The following is a 21873-nucleotide window of genomic DNA, read 5'->3' as shown; positions in this document are numbered from 1 at the left end:
AATTTTGTGCAAATATAAAAACGGCCCCCCCTCGTTCTACTGTGCACTTAACAGAGCTGCACTTCACAGAGCTGTGGCATTTTCCCGCAGTACACTGCTCACATAGCTAGAAGTGCTGGAGCAGCATTGTGTGCTGAACAAAACTCTGCACAATAGTAAAATCATAAATCTTTATAAAGTACACAGAGGGGGAGATTCTCAAAGAATTTTGCGCCCCCCCCCCCCCCCCTCCAAAAAAAAATAAATTTTGGCGCAAAAAGTATCAACCACATTTTCAAAGAGCTTTGTGCCGCGGTTTACACTCTTCACGTCAGTCTTGTAAAAGTCCACATATTTGTCTGCTTTTGCATGATATTCTCAAGAGTTCAGTTTACATGAAAAATTTCACACAAGCTTTTTGATAGTGTAGATTGTAGTTTTATTGTTTTTATTTTCTTCTAATTTTAGATCTGTGAATGCGGAGGACTACGTCAGATTTGGCGGATTGTGATGATGAGCAGTGTTTTTTTATTTGTCAATAAAAGGGTTAACGAGGGCTGTGGGGGAGTGTTTTTTTTTAAATAAAACATTTTTTTTTTCAATGTGTTTTGTATAATAAAATTTTCAGGCTTAGTAGTGAAAGTCGTCTCGTAGACAGAATTAATTACTAACCCGGGGCTTAGCGTTAGCCCCAAAATCAGTAAGCGCTAACCCCCAATTATGCCGGGAAGAGCCGGTTCAACAGGCCCTGAGCGTCAAAAATGGCGCACCTGGGCCTAGGCCGTAACAGGCTGCTGTTATTTAGGCTGGGCAGGGACAGTAACAATGGTCCTCGCCCACCCTGGTAACGTCAGGCTGTTTCTGCTTGGTTGGTATCTGGCTGATAAAAAAAACGCATGGGGTTCCCCCTATTTTCAGTATCAGCCAGATACCAACCAAGCAGCAACAGCCTGACGGTACCAGGATGGCTGAGGACCATTGTTACTGGCCCTCCCCAGCCCAAATAATGCCAGTCTGTTACCGCCTAGGTCCAGGAGCGCCATTTTTGATGCTCCAGGCCTGTTGGTACTGGCTCTTCCTGGCACCCCTGTGGTGGTGGGTACCGGGGTAATAATTGGAGGTTAGCGTTAGCTGATTTGGGGCTAATGCTAAGCCCCAGCTTAGTATTGGATTCCGTCTGTAAGATGGCTTCCATTACTAAGCCTGAAAATTCAATTATAAAAAACACAACACATTGACGTTTTTTTTTTGTTTTTTTTTAAACCCTCACCCACAGCCCTCGTTATCCATTTTATTGTAATAAAAAAAATGCTGGTCATCTTCCAAATAAGAAGAAGAAAAGAAAAACAAGAAGAGTGCACATAATGAAGCATGTTCATAAACAGGGAGCCTCCAATTGTTGCTAAACTACAACTCCCATCATGGGGGCTGTAGTTAAGCAACAGCTGGAGTCTCCTTGTTTGGGAACACACTGCTAGAAAGGCTCTGTTCCCAAAACGTATAATGAGAACAGAGTCAGGCCTGGACGGTGTAGCTCGATCTGTCACTCTGCCCTTGGACTACTACTCCCATCATGGGACAGAGTCTGTCTCATGATGGGAGTAGCTGTAGTACCGCAGCACTGAGGGATGGCACTTGCATATCCCCTGGCTGCGGGACTTTTAGGACTACTACTCCCACCATGGACAGATTCTGTCCATGATTGGAGTTATAGTCCAGGGGCTGAGGTGCAGATCGCAGCAGGTCATTCTGCTGCGACCCTCTGGGATCTGCATTCATTAAGTTAACAAGCCGGCAGCACATGCGGCTCCACGCCAGCTCCAGCTCATAATTCAGAATCCCCACCACCGAGACACCGGAGCTCTGATTGGTGAATAGCTCCCGGGGGCAACCTGGGGGAACTATTACTAAATCTGGACATAGGGAATTATAATTACAGGGAGACATTATTTATACATGGGGTACAGAGGCATCATTATTTCTGGATGGCAAAGTGGAGCATTGTTACTGCACTGGGCTTAAAGGGGTCATTTTTACACACAGTAAGGAATAATTATTCAGTGGGGTTACTGTTGGGACAGTACCAATCAGATCTCCAGTCTCCCGGCAGCTGGGATTATGAATTTTAAGAGCTGTATACAGTATTCCCCGTCTGGAGTGCAGTGTAGCAGCATGTGCCACCGGCTTGTACAGTTAATAAATGCGGATCGCAGTGGGTCTCTGGAGAATGACCTGCTGCGATCTGCACCTCAGCCTCTGGACTATTAACTCCCATCATGGATGGAGTCTGTCTATGATGGGATTAGTAGTCCTAAAAGTCCTGCAGCCGGGGGATGTGCAAGTGCCATCCCTCAACGCTGCGGTACTACAACTACTTTCATCATGGGACAGACTTTGTCCATGATGGGAGTTATAGTACAGGGGCTGAGGGGCAGATCGCAGCAGGCCATTCTCCAGAGACCCGCTGCGATCCGCATATATTAACTGTAAAAGCCGGCGGCACATGCGGATACACTGCTTATAATTCATAATCCCCGCCGCCGGGAGACAGGAGCTCTGATTAATGAATAGCTATCCACCAATCAGAGCTCCCATCTCCCGGGCGGGGATTATGAAATGTGAGAGCTGTATACAGGAGCCGGCGGCAAGCGTAGTGTAGCCACATGTCCCGCTTGCTTGTTAACTTACCACCTTAAGGACCACGGGTTTTTCCGTTTTTGCACTTTCATTTTTTCCTCCTCACCTTTTAAAAATCATAACCCTTTCAATTTTGCACCTAAAAATCCATATTATGGCTTATTTTTTGTGCCACCAATTCTACTTTGCAGTGACATCAGTCATTTTACCCAAAAATATAAAAGGGTTAAATCACATTTATTAACTTTTTTTTACACTTTTTTTTGCAGTGTTATAGCTCCCATAGGGACCTATAACACTGCACACACTGATTGCCAGCACTGTTCACTGCAAAGCCATAGCTTTGCAATGATCAGCGTTATTGGAGGTCGATTGCTCAAGCCTGAATCTCAGGCTTGGAGCAATCAATCGCCGGGGGGACACGCCGGAGGCAGATAAGAGGACCTCCGCTCGTGTCCCAGCTGATCGGGATACCGCATTTTAACTGCGGTAGTCCCGATCAGCCCCGCTGAGCAGCCGGGCAGCTTTCCCTTTCGGTTTAGACGTGGTGTTCAACTTTGAATGCCGCGTCTAAAGGGTTAATAGCGCGCGGCACTACGATCCTGCCACACACTATTAGCCCCGGGTCCCGGCAACAGATACATGCCGGGACCGACCCGATATTACGCGGGGTCACCGCGTGACCCCGCGTTATATCGCAGGAGCTGGCCAAGGACGTAAATATACGTCCTTTGTCGTTAAGGGGTTAATATAGATGCGGATCGCTGTGGGTCCCAACAGATTGACCTGCTATGATCTTCACCTCAGCCCCTGGACTATAACTCCCATCATAGATGGATTATGTCCATGATGGGAGTAGTAGTCCTAAAAGTCCCGCAGCTGGGGGATGTGCAAGTGCCATCCCTCCAGGGATTGTTTTAGCAGGTCTGCCGTGAAGCTGTACACTGCTACAACTACTCCCTTCATGGGACAGACTCTGTCCATGATGGGAGTTATAGTCCAGGGGCAGATCCCACCAGTCATTCTCCAGAGACCCGCCGCGATCCGCATTTATTAACTGTAAAAGCCGGTGGCACATGCTGCCACACTGCGCTCCAGACGGGGAATACTGTATACAGCTCTCAAAATTCATAATCCCAGCTGCCGGGAGACTGGAGATCTGATTGGTGCTGTCCCAACAGTAACCCCACTGAATAATTATTCCTTACTGTGTGTAAAAAGCCCAGTGCAGTAACAATGCTCCACTTTGCCATCCAGAAATAATGATGCCTCTGTACCCCATGTATAAATAATGTCTCCCTGTAATTATAATTCCCTATGTCCAGATTTAGTAATAGTTCCACCAGGTTGCCCTCCTATAGAAAAAAAATCCCCTTAGGTGCCCCATTATCTGCAGCCTGTGAGCCACAGGGAGGAAATCCCTGGGCGAGAGTGAGGAGTGTCATCTCATCACTGAAGTCCCTGTACCTTATGACTAAATGGAGAAGAGAGCTGACACTTTCTGCTCTGCCATTCTATTCAATGCATCTGCATCCAAGGGCTATTCAATGCATCTGCATCCAAGACACCCCTGCCGTTGATGTTGCCTCACCAAACATGAGGAAACGTGTGGTGCTGTTTTTGTATGTAACTAGCTCTGTTTTTCTTTTCCTGGATAGCCCCTTTATTTTCATGGCTGTCTATATAGGTTAATCGCAGAGTCTGGCTTTCTTATAGATGGTGATAAGCTGTTGCGGATGAGCTTTCTGTAATCACTCATTCTTCCTGCAATGGGAAATCTAGTATCTGCTGCCAGCATTTCGAAAGAATATATAACCATTTAAAATATTGTTTTAGCAGGTCTGCCGTGAAGCTGTACACTGGATAAATGCCTGACCAGTCTATTAAACTTAACTGCATATTGGATGTAGTCTTATATCTATATTAAACTACCACTTCAGAGCAATTTATGTATTGGATTCTGTTTGTAATGGAGGTCACAATGTTAGGGGTGGATCAAACAACAACCCCCCACAGACTTCATTGACTTATTAGATGCTTGATATAATTTGTGATGGAGACTATGAATGGAGCATATTCTTTGATTGTTTTTTATCTGTTTCCTTACCGTCCATCCTGTGAGTTGTAGCAAAGGCAAATATATACATATAGTTAAAAAAAACAAAACACAAATACTCTGAGTTGTTGTACAATGAAAGTAATTTACTGCATAAAACAACCAGGATAAAACTAGAGCCATGTATTGTTACAGCTAGTACTACAAACTCCATTGTCAGGAAAGCTACAATGATACCCTTTCATCTACAATATAATAAACCTGCTATTGTTTCAAATTTCCATAATTTCCTAAATTTGGCTTTATTTCATGAACAATTCTAAATGCACAAATACGGGTGCCAGTAAAGGAAATACAATAATAAACAAGAATAAAAAAGTTAGATAATGCTAACATTCACCCAGAAATGTATACAGGATATAGTGCTACAGTTGCCAACTTTGTATGAAATAAAAAAGCTTTTGTTCTGAGATTTTTACTTTGAAACGCCCATTGGCTTCCTTTCCCACTAATGAATTGTTTCACAGGTTATTGTAGAGGTTCACAGTGTGAAAGTTTATCTAGGAGATATTTATTACATGTTGACCAGGTTAAAGATATATGCTTAAATTACTATAGAGACTTCATAGTATACTATGCCTTTTATATTGTATAGTGCACTCAGGCATCCTTGTCATGTGAAGGAAAATGTGCTTCCTCTGACCGGGCCTTCTTACATAGCTCCAATTACGGTTCTGATGTGCTCATGGTAGGTGCTGTTGATGGTGGACAAGGGTCAGCATAGAATCTTTTACCAGTCTGTGACTACATGGCCCAAAATGCAACAAGCTGTTGTTTTAAAAAATGATCTAACCCATTCGTCTAACTTACATTTTTTTCTTCTTGCTTCAATACATAATCTTCAAGAATTGACTTGTTTCCTTGCTACCCAATATATCCCATCCCTTATTGTCACTGTGTGCATATTCAATTAATTAGAGACATTTTCTCTTTCATGATTGGAGCTTCTCTGTAAATAGACATGTTTTCTGTGGATGTGTTTCAATTTCAATCCATGTTAGAATACAAGAAGTAATATGAGTGACTGTGAGGTTCACTCATGCAGTTGAGTCAAGTATACAGAGAATGGTGTCATCAAGGAAAAACTTCCAGCAAAATGGAATCATGTAGACATAATCTACATTTTCATGGAAGGATCATAGGAGGATGTTCTGAAAAACAGGGAGTGCAAAGTCAAGCAACCAACTAGTATGGCTGAACTCACAACTCATTGCTTAGAACAGGTGGGACCAGTTTGAGAGACATTGCTGGTAATGAGTAGGCAGATTATCCACAAGTTCCCCGCTTCAGGTTTGAGCTTCGGTGGATTTTCAATTTTATTTCCTTTCACCCGAACTTACTATTATATTTACAAAATTTCCAAAAAACAATCACATAAATCAGGTTTTTTTTTCTTTTTTAAAGCACATACTCACCCCAGCTTTTAATGTTCTCTAGCTCCTTAAAGATTTTTTTACAAATTCACCATTACTCCACCACCGCCATCCAGACTAACCCACAGATGATTGCTCAATAGGCATATTAGTCATCTAAGTCAACACTGTGGTTGTGAGGTCATTCTTTTTCCTGTCATCCTCTCTATTTTTTCCCCACCTTAAAGGGGTAGTCCAGTGGTGAAAAACTTATCTCCTATCCTAAGCATAGGGTATAAGTTTCAGATCGCAGGGGGTACGACTGCTGGGGCCCCCTGCGATCTCCTGTACGGGCCCCGGCTTGCTTGCCAGATAGCACGTGTTGACCACCGCACGAAGCAGCGGCCAACACGCCCCCTCAATACAACTCTATGGCAGAGCCGGAGATTGCCGAAGGCAGCGCTCCGGCTCTGCCAGAGAGTTGTATTGAGGGGCCTTGTCAGCCGCCGCTTCATGTGGTGGCAAACACGCCCCCTTCCCGCGGGCTGTCGGGGCCCCGTACAGGAGATCGTGGGGGGCCCCAGTGGTCGGACCCCCCCGCAATCTGAAACTTATCCCCTATGCTTAGGATAGGGGATAAGTTTTCCACCACTGGATATCTCCTTTAAGAGCATATTTAAACACACTAAGCTGTACTATGAAGGGCAAATTATAATTCATCATTTGCAAGAAAAGTGAGGTATGTAGAATGATTTTACTGACCTACAAGGGGTCAAATCATCTCCCAGCATCAAGGAATGCCAAAAAACTTTATAAAAAAAAGTGTGAGGGGAGTGCTACTAAAATATAACTTTTAATTTTACTTATTAAAAATATGAAATCCCTTCTCTTATTTTTTATCTTCTCCCCTTTCTTGTAAACAACATGAACACTTCTCCCTTCCTCTCCTTAAGTTGACTTTTCCCAGCCCTTCACCCTCTGATTACCTTACACTTTCCCATATAGCACTCATCTATAGCAACAAACCCACAGCCCTTGTATAATAACCCTTGTCACCTGTTCATTCCTCCCCTAATCCAATTTTCTTTTTCTTTTTTTTCCGATTCACCTTCCTCTCCTCTTCCCTTTTGTTTCCCCTTCCCTTGTGTTTGTTTTTTCCTACGTAATTCTTCATGACTCTTAAGTAGAATTGAGCAAGTTTTTCAAAAATTCTCTTTGGCAGTTTGACAAACTGTTCAGTTCTGAACAACTAAGTTCCCACCAAACCCAGAACTTTGCAATAACCCTATAACATGAGTGCTAAAAAGCCCTAAAGCCCTTGTAAGACTGGTAGGTCACAAATGTATCTAAGGTTCAAAAATGATGCCTTTTTATTGGCAGTTGTCTGTTGGTGTTATATAGCGCTCTTGGTTTCAGAGCACTTGACATGTTGTAAGAGGATATAATGCACATATAAAAACAGTAAAAACAAAACGAGTAAATAATATAGACAAATTCAGAGAGCACAGTCAGACTGCTATAATGTATCCAGAATATACGTCTGCCAATCACCTAATGAACAGAAAAGCCAGCCGGTAACTGGAATAATAGCTAATGCGGGGTGCTAAGCTACAAGGACTGAAGCGAAAATGCAAAATATAATGGAAGAATATGAGCTTGCACTCACCGCACCTGTAGACTGTTATCTTGCGGGTGATCCATTCCGGCAGGGAGACTTCATTGATGCGGGGTGCTCAGAGGCTTTTTAAGCCTCTGAGCACCCTGCATCAATTAAGTCTCCCTGCCGGAACGGATCACCCGCAAGATAACAGTCTACAGGAGCGGTAAGTGCAAGCTCATATTCTTCCATTATACAAAACAAGAGTAAATGACAGACTGATAGAGAAAGAGAGGGCCCTGCACAGGGAAGAGATGGAAACATTTGAGAAAGCAGCCGTTCATAGGGCAATACAGTGGCGGCAGGGTAATTGTAAATAATTAAATAATGTTAATTCTAATTCCTTATAGTTTTAATTCTAGAATGTGACATTATTCAATTCCTCATTTACCGTATTACAGAATTACACACTAATTAATATTTGTAACTAAATTGGTAAACTCACTTATATAATTAACTGTGGTAAGTATTACTAACTAATATAATGGTAACTACTAACTAGCTATGGTAAGTAACTAATATTGTGGTAACTTACTATTGAAACTAACATAATGGTTACTAGTTTTGGGAGCTAACTTATTAATATAATTAATAACTTACTGCAGTAACTAACTAATATAATGGTAACTTACCATTCCCATTGTAGCTCAGGCAATGGCAGTGTCATATGTGGAGGCCTTTCAAAGAGGCAACAAGGCAGTAGTAAAAGACTGATATAGAGTGAACATTCACAGCCATGATTGCGCAAGGGATGAAGGAAGGATCACATCTGGCTCACAGCAATATGGATGGAGAGGAGGCATCACGCCAAGTTTAGAGAGCAGCCTCCAACTGGATGATGGTCCCTACGTTAGTCTCCTCAGGAGCTAACGAGAATAACGAGCTCTGGTAACATGAAAGCTCAGCTGTGTTTAGTTGATGTGTGAAAAACCAGACAGTTAGGGTTGCTGACAGATTGACTCTGGGACAGTGTTTTTTCTGAACTCACAAAGAAATGTTTATCATTACATTGAAACCAACTATACATTTGCTGCATAAACTGATTATACGATGACTAGAGATTACGTTTTTTGAATTTACTAGATTTGTGCATCATTAACTGGCAAACTTAAATCTGTGATGATTATACGAGCATGAACAACTGTGAGCAAATGTGGCACTCTTGTTAGCTTAGTTGTTTCCCCCCAGAAATGTTCTTCTGTCAGCTTTTTTCCCTAAAATGGGAGATGCAGCTCTGTACATAGACTTTTCTTCTGCCTTCGACCTCCCGCTATACTGCCTCCTAATTGGGGTTCCCAGCGGCAGGACCCTCACGATCAGACATCTTATCCCCTATCCTTTGTCTAGAGGCTGAGTACCCCTTTAAATTCATTCCATTTCACTAGTCACACCCAGGCATGATTTCTGCCATACTTGTTCAGCTCAGTAATGTTCAGAAGAACCATAAAGAAGGAATTGACCGCTGCCAACACACATAGTGCATTCCATTCATTCAGGGGGACTATTTCCTCCATTCTTCTGTTAGGTGGGTTATCCAGCACATGGACCCCACTGACTAGCTTGTATTCCCCAATTTGGAATTTAAAATCACCTTACTTTTTATTAAAATGTGTCTCCTCAACCCAGTAAAACATTTAAAGGATTCTCCAGAGAATTCTTTTTCTTTTTTTTTACCTTTTCAAGAAGGGGACTAGTAAGAAATAGTGTAAGTGTCTCTTACCTCCCTGGTTCCCGTGATGCCGCTACAATCAGCACCCACAGTGGTGTCCCATCACTGATTGGCTGAGCGGGCGTGTGACATCATGTCCCCAAACCTAGACATGCTGGACAAACCTGTGGCATAATCTGTCCTCAAGGTTTAATTGGTTTTACTTTTCCAATTTGTTTTGTAATCTATCTTTACAGAGAAAAGATTTCAAGAACCTAAAATCACTGATAAGGGAAACATAATGACCTTGACATTGTGTTTAAAACTTTTTATTGATAAGATAATAAAAGTTCAATGAGTATATAAAGCAGTGGTAGGTATGAAGGAGTACACACAAGTGGACGGTTAACCACCAACATGAAGTGTCTAATTCTTGCTCTCGTTTGCCTTCACCTCTCAGAGGGGATTGTTAAGTAAGTACATGCCACTTATTATTGTAATACATGTATAGTTCAGTAATATACTTTAATTATTTTTCATATACATCCTATAATTGTGAACTACTACATAAACCAAACTACCTGTGCTCTAGGAAATAAGGATTGTTCCTACAGCCAACCATTGATCAGTCAGACCACTTGGAATTTGAAAGTCATTGCTCTAGATCTTTGTTACATTTATTTCACTTATATAAAAGTACTTCTGCTGGCATGGCTGACAGTTGTTCAGATTGGTTTACTGGAAGCGCTTACCCGGTAAGTTGTGCTAGTATACCAGGCACAACACTGTTAAGAGTTTTCAAAATGCAGCCAGTCCCACCACCACATAGGTGTAACGAATACAGCAACCTCCAAATACTCCCAATGGACTTTAAATAGGCGCAGAAAGGATGAGGAGTTGTAGATGTAAAAGCGATATCATTTATTTGCAGAACAACGCGTTTCTGCAAATAAATGATAGCGCTTTTACATCTACAACTCCTCATCCTTTCTGCGCCTATTTGAAGTCCCTTGTGAGTATTTGGAGGTTGCTCGATTTTTAGAACTGAGAAATGATAACCATGTGTATCTTTCTATGTACTTTTTTGTAGCTTTTTTCAACATGACTTTTTAGTTTGCAAGGCAGAACTGCAGTTCTCAGGAATGCGCTGAGTTACATGTAATGAAAATATTCTTCTGACCTGATAACAAAGGTCAAGCATCCTGGATATGGTCATTTTGTGGTGAAGAGAATAAATGACAACAAATTGTCAAAGACTTTCCAGGGCAGCAAAAATTACTACACATAGGCATAATGCAGGTTCATGCCTTTACATGTATCATAGCCTTAATTTTTTTTATATTGAAAACCACACCCTTGAGTCATGGTGTGAAAGAGGTTATATAAGTTTACAAGGACATACATGCCTAGATAAGTTTGACAGCCCAAGATTTATTACGAAATATAAAGTTTAATTAAAAAGAATTATACAAATAAAAAATGTGATTGTTAACAATAATCATAATGTCTTTGTTACTTAACTGATATGGTTCCAACTAGTGGAATTGTGTTCCCTGGTTGAAAACATGTATATGCCTTGTTTTAAAGTCTTGATTGTTTTTAGTGATTATATTATCATGAAATTTATGAAAATACATAAGCACAGAAATGATATACGCAATGAAATGAAATTACTTACTTTTGTGCTTTTCTTTCCTTGCATTACATCCATGTGCCCTAATAGGGCATTTTTGCAAAAATTGTCCTCTACCTGAACCTGAAAATTCTGATGTGATTGCAATGTACTCCAATATACTCCCACATTACATACTCACTGGAGTATTATGATACTTAATAGCTACTTACTGATTAATTTCCTTCAATAACAAAAATAGTGTCATGAAGACACTCTATTCCCATATTGTCTATTGGGCATATGGATGGACACTCAGGTGTCCCCTCTATGAGCTTAAAGCAGAAAGCAATCCAGTACTACATTTCTCCTGCAGTGGCCACCCCGGATTTTCCCAGTGCCACCAGCTGGTCACATTCAGTTTAAAAAGTTTTAGTTTTTTTTATGTAACCACCATCTGTCCTTGCACAGCCACTCTTTTCTTATCGTACTGGATCTTGTAAATAAACATTTGTGAGCACTGACCTATTGGGGCTAACTGAAGTAAAGTGAATTGCCAGTTCTTAAGTGAAGATCATTTTACCTTAATTGTTTAGATGAAAAAGGATGGACAGAAGCATACATGAAGTTTTATGCTTTTCTTACATATTTTTTTACATTTCACATCAAGGCAGTGGATCTGTAGTTGTTTAATATCACACTTAACTAAACATATCTGTATGAGCTGGCAATCTTAAGCATATCATGTCCACAAAATATATATTAATATAGATGTTTGTCAAGACCTCCCCTATAACAAATCTGAAATTTTCTTTATAGAGTCCCCCTGAAGAGGTTCAAATCAATGAGACAGGTTATGTCTGAACATGGTGTCAAAGCCCCAAGAGTTGATCCAGCTACAAAGTATTACAACCAGTTTGCCACTGCCTATGAGCCTTTGTCGAACTATATGGATGTGAGTAGTAATAATTTTAATTATGTTTAATTTAATAGAGGAGGAAAGTAACTTGACTGCAGGTACTGTATTAATGGATTAATATTCGTGGTTCTATTAGGATAGGCATTAGAACAAAGTGTATAACCCATCTAGTCAATATTGTTCTCTCTTTGTGAATAGATGTCATACTATGGAGAAATCAGCATTGGGACACCACCCCAGAACTTCCTGGTTCTTTTCGACACTGGATCTTCCAACTTGTGGGTAGCCTCAACCTATTGTCAGAGCCAGGCATGCAGTAAGTAACTGTAGATTAGGGTACAAAAAAAGAAAATTGAAACCTATAGAAACATGTAGTTATTACTAGTAAAACAGGGGCTTCGTGATAAGTAAACCCATGCTAAATGGAACTGTTATATGTAAAACAAATTAAGTTGCACATAAGAAAGTCGACTAGAGGTCAAAACGTAAGATTAACACACATACAAATATAACTGCAGAATGCAGGAAGCTTAAAAAAGGTTATAGATCTCTAATATTATTGTTATAGACCACTTCTTCATTAACTTCTAGTGAATTTGGAAGCCAAGTTATCACCTTGAACTTGTCATGTTCCTAAAACCATTCCTGAACAATACTTACCATGTGAAAGGGCTCACTATTCTGCTGATAAAGGCCACTGCCTTTAGCAAAAACCGTGGCCATAAAGGGGTTACTCGGTTGGCAACAATGTCTAGATAGGTAATGTCCACATAAATGCCTGGAGTTGGCTGTCCACAGACATTAAAAAATACTTGATTCATTAGTCCTTATTATATCCTTGCATTGCTCCATGGTCCAGTATCTGATGCTCACATATTTATTGTAACCACTTTCTGCAGTGGATTGGGCCTCCATGATTCCCTTCATCTAGCCAATGTGTCTCTAGTTAAAGAAACTCACACGCTTACACATTTTTTTCTCCTTCAAAGATTTTATCTTCAAGAACTGTAATTCACTTTCAAATAGATCCCACCTCTTGACAGGACACCATTGTTACAAAAGAATTAATGTTATACATAACATTGTTTTCCCTACTGTTTGTGAAGTTTTTAGCTAAAGATATGTTGCACTACACTGGTATATTACAGAAACATGTAGTAAAGAAAGTTCTATTATTTTTCTAGCCAATCACCCTCTATTCAACCCAAGCCAGTCTTCCACCTATTCTTCAAACAACCAGCAATTTTCTCTGCAGTACGGAACTGGAAGCTTGACTGGAATCCTGGGATATGACACAGTCAGCGTATGTTGCACTTTCATTTCAAATTTTCCAGAAGCAAAAAGTCAATATGTGAGGTCTAGGTCTTCGCCTGCTTAATATCATTAAAGGGGTACTCGGGTGAAAAAGTTTTTTTTTTTTTAATCAACTGGTGCCAGAAAGTGAAACAGATTTGTAAATTACTTCTGTTAAAAAAAATCTTAATCCTTCCTGTACTTATTAGCTGCTGAATACTACAGCAGAAATTATTTTCTTTTTGAAACACAGAACTGTCTGCTGACATCATGAGCACAGTGCTCTCTGCTGACATCTCTGTCCATTTTAGGAACTGCCCAGAACAGCATATGTTTACTATGGGGATTTTCTTCTACTCTGGACAGTTCCTAAAATGGACAGAGATGTCAGCAGAGAGCACTGTGGTCATGATGTCAGCAGACAGCTCTGTGTTTCAAACAGAAAAGAATTTCCACTGTAATATTCAGCAGCTAATAAGTACAGGAAGGATTAAGATTTTTTAATAGAAGTAATTTGCAAATTTGTTTAACTTTCTGGCACCCATTGATTTAAAAAAAAATAATTATGTTTTTCACCGGAGTACCCCTTTAACCTGTTAAGGACCAAGGGCGTAAACTTACGCCCCTAGTTCCGCTCCCGTGATATAACGCGGGGTTACACGGTAATCCCCCATCATATCACGGCGGGCCCGGCATCATAGTGAAGCCGGGACCTGCCGCTAATAGCGAGCGGCACTGATCGCGGTGCCGTGCCCTATTAACCCTTTAGCCGCGCGCTCAAAGCTGAGCCGCGCGGCTAAAAGTGAAAGTAAAATGTGCCGGTTAGCTCAGTGAGCTGTTCAGGATCACCGCGGTATAATCGCGGCATCCCGAACAGCTGTACTACAGGAGGAGGTCTTCTTACCTTCCTTCCTGCAGTCCGATCGCCGAATGAATGCTTCAAGCCTGAGATCCAGGCTTGAGCATTCAATCGCCGAAAACACTGATTGATGCATTCCTATGGAGATGCATCAATCAGTGGTAAAGATCAGTACATGCAATGTTTTAGCTCCCCCTGGGGGCTATAATATTGCATAAGAAAAGTGTAAAAAAATAATTACCGTATATACTCGAGTATAGGCCGAGTTTTTCAGCACGATTTTTCGTGCTGAAAACACCCCCCTCGGCTTATACTCGAGTGAACTCCCCCACCCGCAGTGGTCTTCAACCTGCGGACCTCCAGAGGTTTCAAAACTACAACTCCCAGCAAGCCCGGGCAGCCATCGGCTGTCCGGGCTTGCTGGGAGTTGTAGTTTTGAAACCTCCGGAGGTCCGCAGGTTGAAGACCAATGCGGCCTTCAACATCATCCAGCCCCCTCTCACCCCCTTTAGTTCTGAGTACTCACCTCCGCTCGGCGCTGGTCCGGTCCTGCAGGGCTGTCCGGTAAGGAGGTGGTCCGGTGAGGAGGTGGTCCGGGCTGCTATCTTCACCGGGGAGGCCTCTTCTAAGCGCTTCGGGCCCGGCCTCAGAATAGTCACGTTGCCTTGACAACGACGCAGATACGTCGTTGTCAAGGCAACGGCTCTATTCCGGGCCGGAAGCGCGGAGAAGAGGCCTCCCCGGTGAAGATAGCAGCCCGGAACCACTATCCCACCGGACCACCTCCTCACCGGACAGCCCTGCAGGACCGGACCAGCGCCGAGCGGAGGTGAGTACTCAGAACTAAAGGGGGTGAGAGGGGGCTGGATGATGTTGAAGGCCGCAGTGGTCTTCAACCTGCGGACCTCCGGAGGTTTCAAAACTACAACTCCCAGCAAGCCCGGACAGCCGATGGCTGCCCGGGCTTGCTGGGAGTTGTAGTTTTGAAACCTCTGGAGGTCCGCATGTTGAAGGCCGCAGTGGTCTTCAACCTGCGGACCTCCGGAGGTTTCAAAACTACAACTCCCAGCAAGCCCGGACAGCCGATGGCTGCCCGGGCTTGCTGGGAGTTGTAGTTTTGAAACCTCTGGAGGTCCGCATGTTGAAGGCCGCAGTGGTCTTCAACCTGCGGACCTCCGGAGGTTTCAAAACTACAACTCCCAGCAAGCCCGGACAGCCGATGGCTGCCCGGGCTTGCTGGGAGTTGTAGTTTTGAAACCTCTGGAGGTCCGCAGGTTGAAGACCACTGAGGGCGAATGATGAGAAGAGGATGATGAAGGGGGGGGGGGGGGGGGATGATGAAGGGGGGTGGGGATGATGAAGGGGGGGTGTGTGGGATGATTACAAGGGGATGATGAAGGGGGGATGTGTGGGATGATAAGGGGATGTGTGGGATGATGACAAGGGGATGATGAAGGGGGGATGTGTGGGATGATGACAAGGGGATGATGAAGGGGGGATGTGTGGGATAAGGGGATGTGTGGGATGATGACAAGGGGATGATGAAGGGGGGATGTGTGGGATAAGGGGATGTGTGGGATGATGACAAGGGGATGATGAAGGGGGGATGTGTGGGATGATGACAAGGGGATGATGAAGGGGGGATGTGTGGGATAAGGGGATGTGTGGGATGATGACAAGGGGATGATGAAGGGGGGATGTGTGAGATAAGGGGATGTGTGGGATGATGACAAGGGGATGATGAAGGGGGGATGTGTGGGATGATGACAAGGGGATGATGAAGGGGGGATGTGTGGGATGATAAGGGGATGTGTGGGATGATGACAAGGGGATGATGAAGGGGGGATGTGTGGGATGATGACAAGGGGATGATGAAGGGGGGATGTGTGGGATAAGGGGATGTGTGGGATGATGACAAGGGGATGATGAAGGGGGGATGTGTGGGATAAGGGGATGTGTGGGATGATGACAAGGGGATGATGAAGGGGGGATGTGTGGGATGATGACAAGGGGATGATGAAGGGGGGATGTGTGGGATGATAAGGGGATGTGTGGGATGATGACAAGGGGATGATGAAGGGGGGATGTGTGGGATGATAAGGGGATGTGTGGGATGATGAAGGGGGGATGTGTGGGATGATGACAAGGGGATGATGAGGATGTTAATGACGGGTCTGGATGATGACAGGGGGGGATGAGGTATTTCCCACCCTAGGCTTATACTCGAGTCAACAACTTTTCCTGGGATTTTGGGTTGAAATTAGGGGTCTCGGCTTATACTCGGGTCGGCTTATACTCGAGTATATACGGTAAGCCTTTCATTGATCCCTTCCCCTAATAAAAGTTTGAATCACCTGGCATTTCCAAGAATAAAAAAAAAAAACTGTGTAAATAAAAATAAACATATGTGGTATCGCTGCATGCAGAAATGTCCAAATTATAAAATTATACCGCTTTTTAAACCGCACATTCAATGGCATAAGCGCAAAAAAATTCAAAAGTCCAAAATAGCGTATTTTTGGTCACTTTTTATATCATGAAAAGATGAATAAAAAGCAATCAAAAAGTCCGATCAATGCAAAAATGGTACCGACAAAAACTTCAGATCACATGGAACATGGAAAAATAAAAAAGTTATAGGGCTCAGAAAATGACAATTTTAAGCGTATAAATTTTCCTGCATGTATTTATGATTTTTTTTCAGTAGTAATACAAAATCAAACCTATACAAGTAGGGTATCATTATAATCGTACGGACCTACAGAATAGGGATAAGGTGTCATTTTTAACGAAAAATGTACTACGTAGAAATGGAAGCCCCCAAAAGTTACAAAATGGCATTTTTTTTTTTCAATTTTGTCGTACAATGATTTTTTTTCCGTTTCGCCGTAGATTTTTGGGTACAATGACTGATGTCATTACAAAGTAGAATTGGTGGCTCAAAAAATACGCCATAATACAGATTTTTAGGTGCAAAATTTAAAGAGTTATGATTTTTTAAAAGTAAGGAGGAAAAAACGAAAGTGCAAAAAACGAAAACGCCTGGTCCTTAAGGGGTTAAAAACAATAAGGAGGAATTTACTAAAACCAACATTTCATGTGCACTGGTGTTAGATGTCTGGAAGATATTATGAGGTGCATTTTTCTCACTCTCTGTGCACCAGACTTTATCATCTACTCCTACTGTGACCTGGAGTGTACCAATTTATGGCTTAAGTTATGCCCCATCAATTTTTTTATAATTTTTTTTTAAGTGGCATAAGCAGTGTAAAAAGAAAAAAAATGTTATGGAGAAATGTAGAAATTTGGCATAAACTGGCATAAATGGGTGATAAATTCCCCCCTACATAAACGGTGCCTTGTAGCCAGCCTGTCCCTTACAGTAGGGACATAATGATAGTACATAATGAAATCCATATGCAATCTTACTCATTATTCATAAATAAAAAATGTACCCAGTATTACAGGTGGAAAAGCTTAGTTCTGTCGACTAGGTGTAGAATCAGCAGTCAAGTAGTGGTAAAATAAAAATAAACTATGAATTAATGTATTTTTTTGATTGGACAGTTTAAATGTCAACCAATATCAAACATAGATTTAAACTGCGCTTAAAGTGACAACTTCCTGATATCATGCAATAATACTTTGTGCCTCAATTTATACAATTTGTTTCATAGATCCAAAATATAGCAATTTCCCAGCAAGAGTTTGGCTTGAGTGTGACTGAGCCTGGAACCAACTTTGTGTACGCTCAGTTTGATGGCATCCTGGGACTGGCTTATCCATCAATTGCTGAAGGAGGAGCCACCACTGTGATGCAGGGAATGATCCAACAGAATCTTATCAACCAACCTATGTTCGGATTCTACCTGAGCGGGTAAAGTTATATGTTTTGAAAGCTTTTTGTTCAATCACTTTGTGTTGTAACATGAAATCTGAACATAAATTCAATTGAAATGTCTTCCATATGCAGACAGGAGAACTCTCAGAGTGGAGGAGAAGTTGCTTTTGGAGGAGTTGATCAAAACTACTACTCAGGACAAATCTACTGGACTCCTGTCACCTCTGAAACTTACTGGCAAATTGGAATCCAAGGGTAGGTTTCAAAGTCTTTCTTACTTATTAAAAAAAATATGTTATCTACACTCCAATAGTACACATTGGCCCTCATTTACTTAGAAAATCGGGTTGTAAGTCTATGTTGCTTTCTTACCCGACTGTTTTTTCCCCCTGGTATTTATTATTATGTCGCATCCTGTTTGTCGCACGTGGTTTTTGTTGGTTTTTGTTTCCAACTCCTCTTAGTTGTTGGGAAAAAATCCACAACAATTCAACAAATTCGGGCTGGAAACCTTTATAAATACGTGAAAAAGCTCAGAAATGTCGGGTTACGCCCCTTTTTTGGGTTTTGGAGAATCCACATCGGGTCCGTCGGGAAAAAATGTTGCATCCTGTCGCACGATGTCTGCGACATGTCGCAGACAAAGATGCGCCAAAAAAAATCCGACAAAACAAGTCGGGTTTAGAATAGTAAATGAGGGCCATTGTTGTAAACTATAAATTGGTTGTCTGTGGGAATTGTTTTTATATATGCTGTCCCTCCCTGATCCTTCAAAGCTGCTTCCAGTCCTCATCCATGACCGCTAATTCTTGGTGACATCATCCCTGCAGAAAGTGCTCTGGTCAGCCAATCGCTGGCTGTGGCAGTGTCCCCCTCAACCAGTTAGTGGCTCACCAGGAACTTCTTGTGGAGAGGACATATTCCAAGTAATCAGGAAGTTGTGGGGGCTAAGAGTGTAGGTGTCAACCTCAGGCATATGTTAAAAAAGAAATTGCCCCTTTTTGCATAATGGTGTAATTGTTACTAATTTGGTAGCTGTATGAATCTCCTTTAGGTTCTCAATCAATGGACAAGCTACTGGATGGTGTAGCCAAGGATGCCAGGGTATTGTAGACACTGGAACTTCCCTGCTGACTGCTCCTCAAGCAGAATTCTCCAGCCTCATGCAAAGCATTGGGGCACAACAAGATCAGAATGGAAATGTAAGTTGCTATATTTTCTGTATCTGAAGCTGAGATGGGAGGTGTTAAGCATTAAATTATCACAACACTTTTAGCAAACTGCATAAATGGTACAAGCAAATAAACTCAGAATTTTACATTGTTAAAAAAAAACTTTCCCAATTTATCAGGCTTTTTTTCCTCCTCCACTCAATTAAAAACTCATTATTTACTCTGAAAACTGTTAAGAAATCAATCTTTATAGATTCCCCTGTGGGAGATCTAGCTAGTGAGTTGGTTAGTGTTATAGCTCACCCCCAGTGCTTCATATTTAGAATGCCCTTCATGCTAATGATGGTTCTTAGGGTGTGCTATAGAGAGATACGGAGGGAAGCAGGATCTCATTTTCTTTGTGTGTATATGGGGGACATCATAGTGATTGGTCTCCACCCACTACTTCAAGAAAAGTGAAAATTAAAGATACAAGTGGCCAAAAATAGTACTACTTTTCATGTATACACACAGGACAGCTTATTCTTAAAAGTTACATAAAAGTGAAACTTTATTATGTTTAGATATTTTGTTTGAAGATGATTAGTCTGAATTGTAGTAATAATTGTATTTCTTATTGCAGTATGCTGTGAGCTGTGGTAACATCCAGAGTCTTCCAACAATCAGCTTCACCATTAGTGGGGTATCTTTCCCACTTCCACCATCTGCTTACGTTCTTCAGGTAATCGTCTTCCTTAAAATACAATTACAATTACTTTGATTTGTAAATGTCAAAAAGCAAATAGTATTATCATTATTATAATTTGTTGTGTTTTTATACATTTAGAACAATGGATACTGCACCATTGGTATTATGCCAACTTACCTGCCTTCTCAGAGTGGACAACCACTATGGATCCTTGGTGATGTCTTCCTCAGGCAGTACTATTCCGTATATGACCTTGGCAATAATCAAGTTGGTTTTGCTTCTGCTGCATAAACATCTTGATCTACATGTTAACAGTGTGTGTGATTTGCCCAGTAAAGCACCAGCAAAATCATTATGAAGACTTGATACATGTATAAGTGGCATTAATAAAAGTAGTGTAATCAATTCAATGCATCTGGTATGGTTTTGTATGATTTTCATATAAGTGTATACCCTGACTCCTGAGGTTATATTTACAACTTGGAAACAATTTAGTGATTTGTGATGCACCTTTAGTGATTTACTGTGGAGGTGGAGAACAATTTTACTCTTCAGCTGCTGGTTTAAATACTTATATACATTTTTAAATGATAACTTTAAAGTATTCTTCACTCATGTAAATAACTGTTCAAATGATCATTTGAGGGTCAAACCAAACACCTTTTTGGGGAAGTGATATGTTCTGAACTGGACTGAACTGGTGGAAGTCCAAATTGAAGAGGACATTTTGAATGGGTTATAAATAACATGTTCAAAATGTAAATTATATTCACATCTTTATTAGAAGAGAATATATAATCTGTTCCCTATTCTAACACTTACAATAAATCTAAACTTCCCATAGTCTCAAAAAGTCAGGTTTTTCCCCTTCATTCTGCACTCGAAATCCCATAAGGAAAAAAGCAAAATAGAATGTTAGAAATCTTTGCAAATTTATTGAAAAGTAAAAACTAAAATATTGTATTACAGTAAGTATCCAGACACTTTACTCAGTACTTAGTTGAAACTCCTTTGGCAGCGATTACAGCCACCAGTTTTCTTGGGTATGATGCCACAAGGTTTGCATATCTGGATTTGGGGACATTTCCCTATTCTTCTCTGCAGATTCTCTGAAGCCCAGTCAGGTTGGAGGAGAACTTTCTGTGCACAGCCATTTTCTGGTCTTTTCAGAGATGTTCAATATGGCTTAAGTCAGGGCTCTGGCTGGGCCACACAAGGACATTAACAAAGTTGTCCTTAAAGGGGTACTCCAGTGGAAAACAGTTTTTACAAATCAACTGGTGCCAGAAAGTTACAGATTTGTAAATTATCGTAATCCTTCCAGTACTTATCAGCTGCTGTATGCTCCACAGAAGGTTGAGTAGTTATTTTGAGTCTGACCACAGTGCTCTCTGCTGACACCTCTGTCCATGTCAGGAACTGTCCGGAACAGGAGAGGTATGCTATGATGATTTGCTCCAACTCTGGACTGTTCCTGACACAGTAACCCAGAAGAAAAAGAAGGAGCTATTTACACAAATATATGTACCAAAATTTCCTCTTTATTATTGAATAATGCAGAACGCACAATAAAATGCAATTCATTAAAAATAGACAGGGAGGAATACACAACAAAAAGGCGGCAGCCTGGGACTGTTGTACATAAAAATTTATATAGGACCATGTGTAACATGTAACAAAGAAAATGGGGCTAAACCTTTCTATAAATAAATAAATAAATAGCAGTAATATGTGCAATAAATGCATGAAAATTTATGACTACAATAAGTAATAAAGTGCTGGTGCAAAACAAACTATATTGCTACAGGTTTAGCCACATATAAAGTAAGATAGCGTTTCATGAGAGTTCTGAGAGTTAGGGAGTCCCAGGATGCCGCCACCCCTGTTCCTGACAAAGACAGAAGTGTCAGCAGAGAGTACTGTGGTCAGACAGAAAATAAATTCAAAAAGATAAGAACTTCCACCAGAGTATCCCTTTAAGCTTGTTGTTTAGGCTGTGTGCTTTGGGTCATTGTCTTGTTGAAGAGTGAACCTTTGGCTCAGTATCAGTTTTCCAAAAGGTGACCCCAATAATTTTAGACCTGTTAATTTAACCTCTAT

At 41.4% G+C, this 21873-nt stretch overlaps 1 protein-coding gene across 3 annotated transcripts in view; it reads left to right on the top strand.

Moving 5' to 3' along the window:
* LOC130356362 (gastricsin-like) overlaps window positions 1–20177 on the top strand; it is a 94525-nt gene extending 74348 nt beyond the window's left edge. For 2 of the 3 annotated variants that reach the window (XM_056557769.1, XM_056557770.1), the window contains exons 2-9: window positions 11821–11956; window positions 12119–12236; window positions 13105–13223; window positions 17750–17949; window positions 18046–18168; window positions 18968–19115; window positions 19708–19806; window positions 19912–20177. In XM_056557769.1, the coding sequence (XP_056413744.1) occupies window positions 11821–11956; window positions 12119–12236; window positions 13105–13223; window positions 17750–17949; window positions 18046–18168; window positions 18968–19115; window positions 19708–19806; window positions 19912–20064 (1096 nt within the window). In that variant the 3' untranslated portion in view covers window positions 20065–20177. Of the gene's footprint in view, window positions 1–9571; window positions 9863–11820; window positions 11957–12118; window positions 12237–13104; window positions 13224–17749; window positions 17950–18045; window positions 18169–18967; window positions 19116–19707; window positions 19807–19911 lie in introns of those variants that run through there. The other variant, XM_056557768.1, reaches the window with a different exon arrangement.
* Window positions 20178–21873: the final 1696 nt, after the last annotated feature.

Source organism: Hyla sarda, chromosome 2 (genome assembly GCF_029499605.1).
Source record: "Hyla sarda isolate aHylSar1 chromosome 2, aHylSar1.hap1, whole genome shotgun sequence".
NCBI lineage: Eukaryota > Metazoa > Chordata > Amphibia > Anura > Hylidae > Hyla > Hyla sarda.
This window is presented reverse-complemented; position numbering and strand designations above follow the sequence as displayed.